Source organism: Labrus bergylta, chromosome 24, assembly GCF_963930695.1.
Source record: "Labrus bergylta chromosome 24, fLabBer1.1, whole genome shotgun sequence".
Lineage (NCBI taxonomy): Eukaryota > Metazoa > Chordata > Actinopteri > Labriformes > Labridae > Labrus > Labrus bergylta.
Window position 1 is genome coordinate 11,760,868 of NC_089218.1, and position 13,764 is coordinate 11,774,631.

At 38.3% G+C, this 13,764-nt stretch overlaps 2 protein-coding genes across 2 annotated transcripts; both read left to right on the forward strand.

Moving 5' to 3' along the window:
* The first annotated feature begins 116 nt into the window (after positions 1–116).
* Positions 117–9,553, forward strand: LOC109992368 (dipeptidyl peptidase 4). The gene is made up of 26 exons (XM_020644931.3): positions 117–308; positions 408–495; positions 937–1,032; positions 2,376–2,467; positions 2,685–2,759; positions 2,841–2,893; positions 3,062–3,134; positions 3,360–3,480; positions 4,680–4,834; positions 4,951–5,048; positions 5,173–5,302; positions 5,643–5,681; positions 5,774–5,872; positions 6,012–6,082; positions 6,335–6,388; positions 6,500–6,612; positions 6,764–6,811; positions 6,906–7,004; positions 7,128–7,197; positions 7,277–7,471; positions 7,697–7,751; positions 7,948–8,047; positions 8,129–8,187; positions 8,284–8,356; positions 8,940–9,013; positions 9,163–9,553. Exons 1-26 carry the CDS (start codon positions 306–308, stop codon positions 9,253–9,255), a joined length of 2,226 nt encoding a protein of 741 aa, XP_020500587.2. The 5' UTR covers positions 117–305; the 3' UTR covers positions 9,256–9,553.
* A 903-nt stretch (positions 9,554–10,456) lies between these two features.
* On the forward strand, positions 10,457–13,366 carry LOC109992359 (glucagon-1). Its single transcript, XM_020644923.3, has 6 exons — positions 10,457–10,607; positions 10,699–10,810; positions 11,322–11,477; positions 12,149–12,265; positions 12,739–12,882; positions 12,962–13,366. Exons 2-6 carry the CDS (start codon positions 10,707–10,709, stop codon positions 12,984–12,986), a joined length of 546 nt encoding a protein of 181 aa, XP_020500579.1. The 5' UTR covers positions 10,457–10,607; positions 10,699–10,706; the 3' UTR covers positions 12,987–13,366.
* Positions 13,367–13,764: the final 398 nt, after the last annotated feature.

Genomic DNA, 13,764 nt, shown 5'->3' on the forward strand with positions numbered 1-13,764 from the left:
TTCTCAGAAAGAGATTTCCCTTCTACGTATGAATGAAAGACTTGTGAACGTGTTGAACAGTGGACAGTTTGGGAAACAGCCTGACAAGAAGGCGCAACACTTCCTCAAAACACTGCAACAGCTGCAAACCTCACGAACTTTACTCCCGCTGCACATTTATTGTCCCACCTTTGAAACTTCCCTGGAGATAATATTTAACAGCACATGCGGAGTATCGCTCCTAACTTCTCGGCGCGTTGGGATCGATGGAGTTGTGATTTGGGCGGATATTGGTGATTTTTACGCTTCAGCTACACGCAGAGACAATGGTTGGTGTTTGTTTGTTAATACTCACATGTCGATGTTAAGTTGGGGTTTGCTCTTCATGTAGCTGGGTGTCTGTTTTATGTCCATTCGTCTCTTCACAGGTTTCCATCGCCAAGGTGCTCCTCGGAGTCTTTGGGTTAACAGTCGTCGTGGTTTTGATAGCGGTACCCACAGCAGTATTTTTAAATGGTAAGATTCTGCCATTGATTGATGATTCACATATGGGCATAAGAGCATTATCGGTGGTTCGACGCACCGTTATCTGAAAGAAAGTTACGCACGCGTCATTACGCACGATCCGTTTGGACCACTTTTAAAAGACAACTTTTCAAATTTATGACCGGGTATGGAAAATTATTTTACTAAGTTTCATTATTATTACGTCACAGATGGCTAATTACAATTCCGTTTTCTGCCACAACACTGCATGTCTTTAAATAGTTTCGCACTCACTCTGTAAACACCATGTCCATCCCATAATTACCCCCTAAAACACTGACTTAAGCATTATTGCACTTGTTATTATCAGCCTTTACAGCACTTATCTTCGTTTATAATGATTATGATCAAGACATGTGTGCTATCACCAGTTTTATCTCTCTAACCTGTGACCTGTAACATGTGTTTCAGAGGAAAAGGCGAACACAAATCAGAAATCTTTCACCCTGGAGGATGTCTTCAACAGCACACTGAAACCAAAATCATACAGTATGAGATGGATCTCAGGTGGGAGACAATTTGTCATCAGATATTTAATATCAAAAAAAGATTACAACATGGTGTGCACAGGCTCCAAAAGATAAATGTTTCACTGAGAATGCTTCATAATCTACCCCCCTCCTCCAAGTTTCTAATTCAAGTGTTTGAATCTTCATGCATGTGTGAGAAGTCCATGAACTTCATTTTACAACAGTCTTCTCTTATCGACTTTGAAATGAACACGTTTGTGTTCTCATTCATGTGTGAGGAGTCAATGCACTTAACTTTCTTGTCTAATCAGTCATATTTACTGGTAAGAGTTCAAAATACTAAAGTGATGCAAGACTTGTGATGACTTAGAACATGAAAGATATATCATATATTCCAGATCTGTCTGTCGACCAGCTCACAGACTGAACAGGCAATTTTAAATGTGGTACAGACATTCATTTACCCTCGAGCAGGGGTCTCCAACCTTTTTTCATCTGAGAGCTACTTTCAAAAAATGAAAGTGGCCAAGGGCTACTTGCATCAAATCGCTTGCATTTATTGACATAGCTCAGCTGAATTAAGCTACTGTTTGTACACGTGTGAAATTGCAATAAGCCAATGCTTATCAATAATCTTAAATTCACATCAATGTCCAAGAAAACATTTGTACTTCATACTTGTTTTTATGGGCCAAATATATGAATAGTGGGAAGAGGTGCATTTACCATCATCAGATTTTTATTTTTATTTTTAACACAGCCGGTAAACCTATAGGCGAGCTACTGAAAACCTGCCCGCGGGCTACCAGTAGCTCCCTGCTGGAGAAACCTGTCCTAGAGGATGAGTCCTTTAGACATCATGATCCCCTGACTTTCTTAGAGGCACGACCACTGTGAATATCTAAAACATCTACTTGATGGATTGGCACAAGATCCTGTGATATTTATGGTTACCAGGAGATAATACACTAATAATTGAATCGGCTTTCGACTTACTTAGTGCCATTATAAGGTGGATGTTGGTGATTTCAAGTGCATCTCTTCACAGTCTCCTGAGGATTAGTTTTGTGATGCTTTAAATTACACTCTGTGGTCAAAGTTCAATTGGTTATAAACCCTTAGTGATGCTTTTTTTTATTGAACTAGGAATCACAGGCAATCAGATTACAACATAAACGCTTAGTAAGAACTTCATATTAATGGTTAGCTGTAAGAATTAACCATACAGCTTGCATTCATGCATGTAGTATGTTATCCTAAATTGAGCATTTGGTACATAGGCATGTGTGTAGAATCATGAGTGTTACTTTTAACATCAAATCTGTTGTCTGTGTTCAATGTTCACTGTTAAACTTCCATTTTTTTAATCTCCCTTCACAGATAGCGAGTTTCTGTATAAGTCCCAGGGCACAGTCTACCTCCGAAACGCCCTTAAAGCAGGCGTCAAAGAGTTCTTGAAGGAAGACTTGTTTGTAAGTCATTTCCTCGTGTGTGTGTGTGTGTGTGTGTGTGTGTGTGTGTGTGTGTGTGTGTGTGTGTGTGTGTGTGTGTATATATATATATATATATATATATATATATATATATATATACATATACACGTGTGTGTCTTTTGTGTAAAAAACAAAAAGCATGTTATTAGCATGAAGTCTAGGTTCGTTCACAATAATGTTCCTGTTTCCTACACAGAACAGAGTACGTGCTCATGATTACCAGCTTTCTGCTGACCACAGATATGTCGCATTCATGAGCAACTATACCAAGGTATGATACGCCTTTATTCATATGAAGATTAGGTATTTTCAAAGTGATTATATAATAACAGTTTTGTCTTTGTCTAATCAGCTGTGGAGGCATTCATTTACTGCTTCATATTCACTTTATGACCGAGAAACAAGGTAAGTGACTTAACAATACATTTAACTAGCAAGTATCTGGCTACCTATGGTCAGTGAAATTAATTAAGAATCGTTATTGAAAATAGTTCTTAATGTTGCTTTCAAATACTCGTGGGACTTAATTTGAAAATAGTTATCTTCTGATGATGTTTTTTCCCTTCATTTCAGCACATTTCTCACAACCTCTGATATTCCTGATGAAGTCCAGTACTTTGCCTGGGCTCCAGAAGGAAACAAACTGGTAAGCTTGAACAGGCAAATTATTGGTTGTATGTACTTATAGCTTTGAGTGACAGTTGGGCTTTGAAGTGGGTGATGGATGGAGCCATCAAGCACAACCTTTTCCAAACACTTAAGCAGAGCAACTAAAAATAAAAAAGGGCAGAAAAGGGGTTTTTGAGTGTTCACAAATCCGAGAAGTTTGTCTTTTCTGACTGATGTGTTTGCATTTTGATTGTTTTCTCAGGCCTATGTTTGGAGAAATAATGTGTATGTAAAGACCAGCCCGGGGTCTCCACCACAGCAGGTCACTTTCAATGGCGAGGAGAATCTGATTTTTAACGGGCATCCAGACTGGGTGTATGAGGGTAAGGTGAACATGATACAGATTAAATGTCACTTTTATGGTCCCATTCACACCTGGATATAACTAGTAATCTGTATACAGAGCCACCATTTTGATACGGATGTGTATCAAAATAAGTATGGATGTCCCCACAGGGAAAATAAAGCAGAGCCTTTTTTATCAAATCATCAGAACGCAAAAATGCACACCTGGTATAAGTACAAGTTTTTTCTATATCTACACTGCATACACTGGGATTGGTGTATCGTTCAACAAACGTGTCCCTTTGGTCAGGCTTGCTTTACCAAACAAGAGATGGAGTTTCAGCTTGTTGGCCACTTACAGTGGGCGCTGAGATTTGATCACTATCACCCCTTTCCACCAAATTGGTTCTAGGGCTGGTTGGGAGCCAGTGCCTAATCTGGAACCACTTTCTGTGTTTTGACAGTCAAAGAACTGGCCACTAGCCAGAGAAAACAGTTAAGAGTAGCAACAACTCCTTGCTGGTCTTTAATGACTCCTTGCTCCATGTAAAACTTTGTTTTGACCACATAAACAAGACTATCTTACGGGACATAAGTGACAAAGGTTGTAGGTGAGGTATGCACTTGGGCTATAAGTCACATAACACACTATGATAACCAATCATATTGACAACAGAATAAGTAAATGTACACACATAAGCCATGTTAGCTAAACATATAGCATAACAGTTACTAATAATTAGCCATGTGACAGCCAGCAAGCTAATCGCTAAACTAATTGCTAACACTAATATCACTTCTACTTCTGAACATAAAACATCAACTAAATCATATACCTCCAGTACTTACAAGGTTCTCATGGACACACACAATAAAGCACTCAACACAACTGGTAATTCAGGCAGAGCAGGTAACAAGGAACAGTTAACTCTCACACTCTAAACTACACTGAACTACATGAGGTGAGTAGAGCTGCACATCGTCGAAGGGGCAGGGCTATGACATAATCCCCCAGAGAGCCTTTCAATCAAAGGTAGTTTGAGTACCTGCTATTTGATTCATACCTTAACAGCACGGTTGTTGCTAGCAAAAGGCTAACAAAGGCTGAGATTAGCTAACACCTTCCGTTTAATGTTCAGTGTTCACTTTGGTGGAAAAGAGGCATCTGTCAGTCAGATCAACCATGCCACTTTTTGAAGGAATTTTAACTCAGATTTAAAATTTTCCCTCCCTACAGAGGAGATGTTCTCATCCAATCAAGGCCTCTGGTGGTCACCTGGAGGGAAGTATGTGGCCTATATTGAGTCCAATGACAGAGAGGTCCACACCATAAAGTACACCTGGTACGGGGAGAACCAGTACCCCACCACTGTTTCCATTCCATATCCAAAGGTATCTTCCATGACTTGTTTGGCTCTGTGCTGTAATCCTTGGCCAGGGACCTGTGCACTCTTTGTTGGCATAATCTCTTTTATCTTTTGTATTGAAAACATTCTCGTCTTGCGCAGCCAGGTACTCCCAACCCTATCGTAAAACTCTTTGTTGTGGACACTGACAACACAACAGATATTTCTGAGGTTATTGTTCCAGCCTTATTCAGTTCAAGGTAATTACATTTCTGCTATAATGCTGCTTAACTTTGTATGAAGATTATCTCCTGTTATTGAGTACATTCATCAGCAACAAACAAGAACATGGGTTAACTTACTCTATGTCTTTCTTACCCTCAGTGATCACTACTTAGCCACTGTCAATTGGGTGTCCGATGAACGTATAGCTGTCCAGTGGTTGAAGAGAGTCCAAAACCATCTCATCCTCCAGATCTACAACTTCAGTGTATCCAGTTGGGTACCTTTAGAGGTAAAACATGATGTATTTAACAACTTACATATCCCATCTTGTTGCTCATTATACCAATATCTATCTCTAAAATCAACTTGTCATGTTGTTCATTCAATCTGCTTGAACACTTTGGACATTTTTATCTTCCAGCAAAAGTTTATCTTTAATGATATAAAATGTGTATAAAAATGTTTCATATGTAAGTGTAGCCTCATCATGTGTACGTTAATACATTAAAGTAAGGGTTTCTTAGTTCAGCTCTGTGTTGAAACATCTGTTTCTGTTTAGGATGATTCAGTGTTTTGTTGTGAAATGTCACCAAGTGAAGCTGTAAAAACAATTTCATATCTTTTTACAGCAACTGGAACTAAAAAGTACCAGCGGTTGGATTGGACGGGTAAGTTCAGCACATTGTAAAAGGATGTCAGGTGATCTATGTATTTATTTCTATCAACCAATTCCAAAAAAAAATCCTCTTGTTCTTCCTAGTTTTCCCCTCCAGAACCAGTTTTTGCTGCAGACAGGAACAGCTACTACCTCCTGATGAGCGACAAAAATGGATACAAGCACATCCATCATGTGAACAATGTAGGTAAAAATGTTTCTTTAAGTGAATCTCCCAGTTTTGGGGAAATCTGCTCTATTTTAAAACGTGCATAATATCAAAGATTGCAGTATATCCTCAATTTTCCTGTAACCACCCATACGTTTTGTCTCATTGCTGTAGGGAAAAATTACAGCAATCACCACGGGACAATGGGAAGTCGTCAGCATTCTGAAAGTAACGGCAGATAGTATGTAAGTTCTGTTACAGATTTATTCATATGCATAAAAACCTTGCTTGTGCGTAGCTTCTCTTAAGCAGAAAATGACACATCAATGATGTTCCCCACTGCATGACTGTGCAGGATGTTACAGCGCATATTTTGTTTCTCAGGAAATATCATTGTTGTCGATAGATCTTGAGAGAAAAATGTTCTCTCCCATGAGCTGGATACTTTATTTATTGCAGCTGAAAGTCTCTTATCATGCATAACAATTATTCCACAGATATTATTCAAGTAATGAAGATGGCGGCAGACCAGGAGGAAGGAATGTTTACAAGTGAGGGTCTTTACTTTCAAGTTGAACTCATTCGGCTTGTTACTTTGAGACATCACTGTTGATAGAAAAGCATTTGTTCTGACTAACAAAATATGTGTTTGTTTGTGTCAGGAAAAACTCAAAAGAGACCAAATGTCTGACTTGTGCGGTGCGTGATGGAGAGTGTCAGTATAACTCAGCATACTTCAGCCACAATGCCTCCTTCTACCGTATGAGCTGCAGTGGTCAGTTATACTTTGTTTTTGTGTCTTTCCCTCTCTTTTTTTCAATTGAAACTTGTCTTTAAAGGTTGTTATATTATCAAATTTGTATACAGTGGAAAAAAAACATAGAAGTGATAAATAAGATAATGTATGTGTACTTTTTTTTGCAAAGGTCCTAGGATTCCTTTCCATTCTCTTTGGGATACCACGAAAAACCAAGGTAATTGACAATATTGTTTAGAATAATACCCCCCCGGCCTCTACCTTCTATTGTTTTAAAGAGCTTTCTGTATTTCTTTTCTTTTCTTTTATAGAGATTTTGGTTTTGGAGGACAATACTGATTTTACTTCCCAAATACTTGAAATCCAAATGCCCACAATGCGCCGAGACTCCATCAAACTTGGTGGGAAAAGTAAGTGAATGTAACAATTACGAATTTAAAACTTAAATTGAACCACTCATGGACAGTATCAAAGCACCAACACTCAAGCACCGTAGTTCTCATCTTGATATCTTTCTGTTATATTTTTGACAGATCTCTGGTACCAGATGTATTTGCCTCCAGGATTTGATAAATCCAAGAAGTACCCATTACTCATAGATGTGTAAGAGGATGCATAAAGTGTATATAATATAAATTAAAGTGTTCGAGGACAGGTTGACCCATTCTGTGAAATCTTCCAGATATGCTGGTCCCTGCAGTCAGAAAACAGACTTCGCCTACAGGGTGGGCTGGTCCACCTACCTGGCCAGTACTGAGAAAATCATCGTCGCCAGCTTTGACGGAAGAGGAAGCGGCTACCAAGGCGACGAGTTAATGCACGCTATCTACAAACGTCTGGGAACCTATGAGGTGGAAGATCAGATAACAGCAGCCAGGTAAGGAAAGGAGCAGTTCAGACAAGTCAATGCATCTGACGGTCAAAACAAACAGCCTCATCCTCTGATTCAAGCTCGATGAAACTGGATTTAACTTGTTTCTGGGGCTGAAACAGCACAGACAGGAAATGAAACAAGTGTCACCGAATGATGGGCGATCATCACTTGGCCTTTTACCTGTTTACATCCTTTTAAATAACAGAATTCCCTTTCTTTGTATTTCAGGGAATTCATCAAAATGGGATTCATTGACAAAGACAGAGTTGCTATTTGGGGCTGGGTAAGTTAACAAAGTGTCATCATGTAATCAAAAGTTCTATCTTTTATGTTCTTCAAGCCATATCCAGTTTGCATGAGGTAATTTACAGTTTCAATGGCCTTGAAAACAAGTTAATGTTTCACCTCACAGTCACAGCCCTGGTCTTTACTTAAGGTTTAGGGTTAGGTTGAGCTACAGTAATGACATGTTTTCACAGTCTTATGGCGGATATGTGACATCAATGGCCTTGGGAGCTGGAAGTGGAGTTTTCAAATGTGGAATGGCAGTCGCTCCAGTCTCCAAATGGAAATACTACGGTATTTTAAAACACAATTTTCAATGTTCACAATCACCCCAGACCTAATAAACTCACGTTAACACATACATGTCTATTCCAGATTCGATCTACACAGAGCGTTACATGCTGGAGCCTTCACAGAATTCTCATTACTACGATGTAAGTGACATACTGTAAGCTCTCATGTCTTGCACCTGATGGTCATCATTAATCATTATGCAATTACCCGTATAACACATATATGTTTGTGTGCAGAACTCTACGGTAACAGAAAGGGCCAAACACTTCCACTCAGTGCAATATCTTCTGGTGCATGGGACAGCTGACGGTGAGTCATGCATGGCTTTATAAATAATGTTCATGTTTATTTTTGATTTTGTACATTTCCTCTTTTTTCCCTTTATAATGTGTCACTGCAATTCCCAATTTGGTTCACCAAACCCCCATTTTTTGTGCAAAACATCCTGATATATTAAATAACTATTCCCAACATCTTTTAATCTGGGCACTAAGATGTTTCATTAAAATGAGTCAGAGAAGAGAATTTGTGGGTCAACATAATATTATTGTCCTGTCTGATCCGAAATAATGATTGACCCGCGCTTTAACAGTGCTACTAGGCAGATTGAGCTACTTTCAGACAGAGGCAAGCTGTCCTCCCTCTGTTTCCATTCATCCACTAGCCAAGCCATTTATGGCTATTTATGGAAACTATTTATGACAGTGGTGTCTAACAAAGCAAATATGTGTATTCCCCACAATGTATAACCATTCATTTAGATTTAACAGATGTACTTGTCGAGTGAGTTCTTTTTTTTAATGATTTTGCCGTCTTAGTGACCTTTATTCTAGCCACCTGAGTGCATTTGTTGCTGATAATTGATTTTACTTTCTGTTGATGTGTTTTGTAGATAACGTACATTTCCAGCAGGCAGCTGAGATCTCTGAGGCCTTAGTGGACGAGCAGGTTGACTTTGAGGCAATGGTGAGTAATCTGGAAAACACAAAGTGGACTTTTCATTTTTTTTAGGATTTGGAACAAGAAAAATCTGATTAGGTTTAAAAAAAAAAAAAGACATGTTGAATAATGTGGCTTTGAATTAGTAATAATTTGTTTTGACCTTTTTCTTACAGTGGTACACAGACAAGGATCACGGCCTCGGAGGCTCTGCCTACCAGCACGTCTACACCCACATGTCTCACTTCCTCTTGAGGTGCTTTGAATGAATTCCACCAAGATCTATCTCCACGTAAATAAAGAGAAATGACTTGGGGGGGAAAATAATGAAATTGTAAATGCAGACTTGATTATTAGGGCTTTGATGACATCATCATACATATCTTCAGTTAAACACACATCAGTAAATTATAACTTAGGTTCTACTTGTGACACATTTAGCCGATGAACATGATTTATTTTATAACATATGTGTTTCATAAAATCAACTTGTTAAGTGGCCATTACTTGACCTGGTGAAGATAATCAGTGTATAATATGTGAAAGAATAAAATGATATGAAGAGTTTTTACTGTTTTGTCATAAATTATTCACAGAAACATAACAAAGTAATTGTATTTGTTTTACTAACTGTATGAGATTGTTGACTGTTTAACGAAATGATTGTTTTGCAAAATAAAATAAAAAATTAAAAGTGATAACTTTGTGTCGAGAAAATCATGTTGACCAATCTTAAGTTAACAAACATAACTTACACTTCTCATCGTTCTTTCAGAGTGAAATGATTCAACACTAAGTTTTGCACGTTAGCACATTTTCTAGTTTGCAAACAAAAATAAAGTACAACAGTCCAAATGTCACATGTTTTTCAGATAGATATTTGTACAGACTTAACTGAAGTATTGGCCAGGTTAGTTTAAAAACCTAAAATCAGTATCAAATTCAGATGATTAAATCTAAATCATTAAAGGTTAAAGATAATAATAAAAAGATAGAAGCTTTCACAGGATTCAGCATACCTTTATGATATATTTTTGTTTTTTGCAAAGAAATTCATATGTTGCATTGTACGTGTGAGTCATATAGTGGTACAGAGAGGTTGTTTTTAAAGAATATATATTTTTTCGTAATGGAAATAATTAACTGATGCAAAAAAAAAATCCCCAGTCAATATTTCCCACCTTTTAAAAGTGATCGGAAAGAATCCTCAAACACTGACTCACCTCCAGATATGACAGTACATTCAGGCCAATCACTTCCCATCATGATGACACAGTAGCACATTAAAGCATCTTCCCTACTTTCTGTTTAACAGGATGAGTCGGGGTTGTTTGATCTTGACACCTAAGTACCAGCTGGCATCACGCATGAACAGCACCTTTCCTTTCTCAACTAATGTTCGGCCTGTTGATTCGGCCGATGTGACGCGGCCCGTGTCTAATGGGTTGAGAGTAACAGGTGGACCTGACAAAGTGTTAAAATTGGCCCACCTGAGCGGAGCCATCCTCCTCCCCCTGTAACAGTATATAAGATCAGAAAGTAAGTGAGGTGAGTTAGAGATAGACACCAGAAACAACCAGAGGAACTAAAAGCACCGTCCTGTGGAAAGAAGGAAGAATAAGTGAGTATTATATTGATAAAAAGGTGTATCCACTCTGTGATTCTGTGAGCAAACGTTGTCTTGATGTTTGTGTGTGTGTGCTGCTCTGCAGCCAAGGTCATGATCATGAAAAGCATCCACTCCATGGCTGGTATCCTCCTGGTCCTCTGCTTTGTCAAGAGCAGCTGGCAGGTTCCTCTACAGGAGGCTGAAGACAGCTCAAGGTACAGAAATCAAATCTAAACTAATTCGATTGTTTCTTTGTATAATGTAACTGTAGTAACTGCTTCTTTCACTTTTGGAAAGAAAGAGAAAAAGTTCAAAAGAAGCCAAATTTTCGGCTGCCTATCTGCACAGATGTTGAGCCAAAATGTGCAAAAAGATTGGACGAATCTTCCTAAAAAGTGCAACTCTCAAACTGATATCTAGTTTAGATTTATAGCCAATAAAGGGATAAGGGGTGTACGTTTTTGAAGAAAAAGGAAGGATTTGTTTTTTTTATCATAGAGGGATTATGTCATTTGTACAGCTTAAATTGAAACATTTCAAATTTTAGTTTATTTAAATATCAAAACTTAAATGAGACCTAGAAAATGTTTTGGCCACTAAACTTTTAAAACAGAAGATGATAAACTACATTTATCATCATTTGTTTGTTTTTTTTGAGAAATGATGAAGCTGTTAATGTGGACTTGTGATGTGATTATCAAACAGTTTTCTTTTTACCTGCTGTAGTTTTGAGGCAGACAACACATTAGGTGAAGAGCCGAGGGAGCTGTCGAACATGAAGAGGCACTCAGAGGGAACTTTCTCAAACGACTACAGCAAATATCTGGAGGACAGGAAGGCGCAGGACTTTGTTCGATGGCTGATGAGCAACAAGAGGAGCGGGTCAGTGTGGAACCTATTTAAATTATAAGAATTCGATTTTAAAAAGCTTTGACTTGTTCTGCACTGTTTCTTGAACAATGACACACTCCTTATGTGTAAGTACCATTACAATAATAAAAAATAAAATTACATGTATAAGTCTTGCATTTAAGCCTATTTAAATTCTGCAGTATTTTCAGCTAAATGTACTCTGTATGAAGTTGGAAGTAATCACAGTAAAATGTCCCCTTTTGACTGGAGCGACTGTAAGCCGTTTTATTATGTAATTTCGTCCGGTTTAAACCAGTTTGGTAGTCTAATCTGGGGGTTCTCAACCTAAGGGTTGGGGTCCTCAAAAGAGTCCTAACTCTTACGCTGGTTCATTGGAGAAGAAAGGGGGAAAAACCCTGCTACAAAAATGTTGACTTTTATGTTTGACTTTATATGAAATATTGTAAAATCTGCACAAATACATTTGGCTTCTAGAAACAATCAGATTTAAAAAAAAAAAAAATCTGGAGGTGTTTTAGGGCATTTTATAATGCATGTAATAATAGAGGATTATCAGATTTCAAGTAAATCCCAATTTCCAAAGAAACCATAATTTTTCTGCTTCAGACACAAAGGAAAGCTTTTTTATGTTCTATAAAATAAAACATTTTCAATCCTCTTTTCTGTCTATCTGTTTTCAGTGCTGCAGAAAAGCGACACGCAGACGGGACCTTCACCAGCGACGTCAGCTCCTACCTCAAGGACCAGGCAATCAAAGACTTTGTCGCCAGTCTCAAGTCTGGACAAGTCCGAAGAGAGTAGGCTGTCCCTCCTATTTTCTCCTCCTCCTCCTCCTCCTACAGCACCAAAACCCCTACCAGCCTTCCTGCATACTTGCCTTTAAATGATTCCACCATGACCTGAGAGAGACTGAGCTAATCAACTGCTTCTCCTGCCCCATTTTTGCTTTCTTTGCTTTGTTTTCTTAATGTTCCTTGTGGTTGTGCCAAAATAAATCACCTGAACTTTTCACGCTGTGTTGATTGATATTCTACATGACTGATGATTATTAACTTAGATGATTATTTCTGACTCAAAAAATGCAAGCAACAAAGTACCAATCATGAAATGATCACAGCAGCACCATTTCTTCACCAATCAGAGGAATAAAAAAACGATGATTTTCTGAAAAGTGCTGCATCCAAGGTAAATATTGAAGGTCACTATACCTTGTGGGATTACGAACACTGAGTGGTTAGTGTTTACATTGTGTGCATGTGTACATACTTAGATCTGAAACAGAAGGGCGGGGTGAAGCGCTCAGCAGGAGGCACGTTGATGGAAGCTTCACCAGCGATGTGAACAAGGTGCTGGACTCCTTGGCGGCCAAGGAATATTTACTCTGGGTCATGACCTCCAAGCCTTCAGGGGAGAGGTAACCACACGTCACATGGCTGTTAGATAAACTGCAGACAAATGTAGCTTTGCATGATTGTACTTTCTCTGTTTTGCAGTAAGAAAAGACAAGAGGATCAGTGAGACCCTGCTCATCAACTCCCTCTGAGTGCTGCACACGAAACCATATTCAGGAGGAATAGAAAGCCATTCTAACTTTACATGTTGTCAAGGCAACAAAATATTTAAATTTGTAAGACTTTTTTACTCAGTTTGTGATGCAATAGAAAAAAAATAGAAAAAAAATGACAACTCTTCCATAGTTTGTATGGTGCACCACAGAGAAGAAATGAATTTGAGGGCATATTTTTCTACAAAATTAAGTTATTTTCTATATTTTTGAGGTGAAAACAAGAACACAAAAAGTGAAATCTCAGGTAGGCCTATAGAAAACACATGTAGTATGGTCGGTTTTCAGTGAAATTTATTTATCTGCTCTGCAAAAATAAAGTTTTTCCATTGTGTGCTTATAGTATTATTCTGAGGCAATGACATTTGGGCATTGAATATTATCACTGCTGCGATTTGCTCGCAGACACAGGCACTATCAGAGCTGGGCTGCTTTTCAGTATATTAGCAGCACCTCAATTGCTACATCTCTTTGTACTAGAGTTCTACAGATAGCATAGAGTAAAAAGTAAACAACACATTATTTTTGTTAATACTTAATTTGGCTTCACTAACGCAACTTCACTAGAAACTGACTGTTGCCAAGAAACCCACATTCTTTCACGTTCTCTTGCTGCTTGTTTAGCTGTAGCAGCTTGATCAAACTAGAGAGATATCACATCAATAGAAGGTATTCAGAACATATGGGGTGATACACAGAGTCGGGTTGCTGTTGTTCACTTTATCAGCTCTC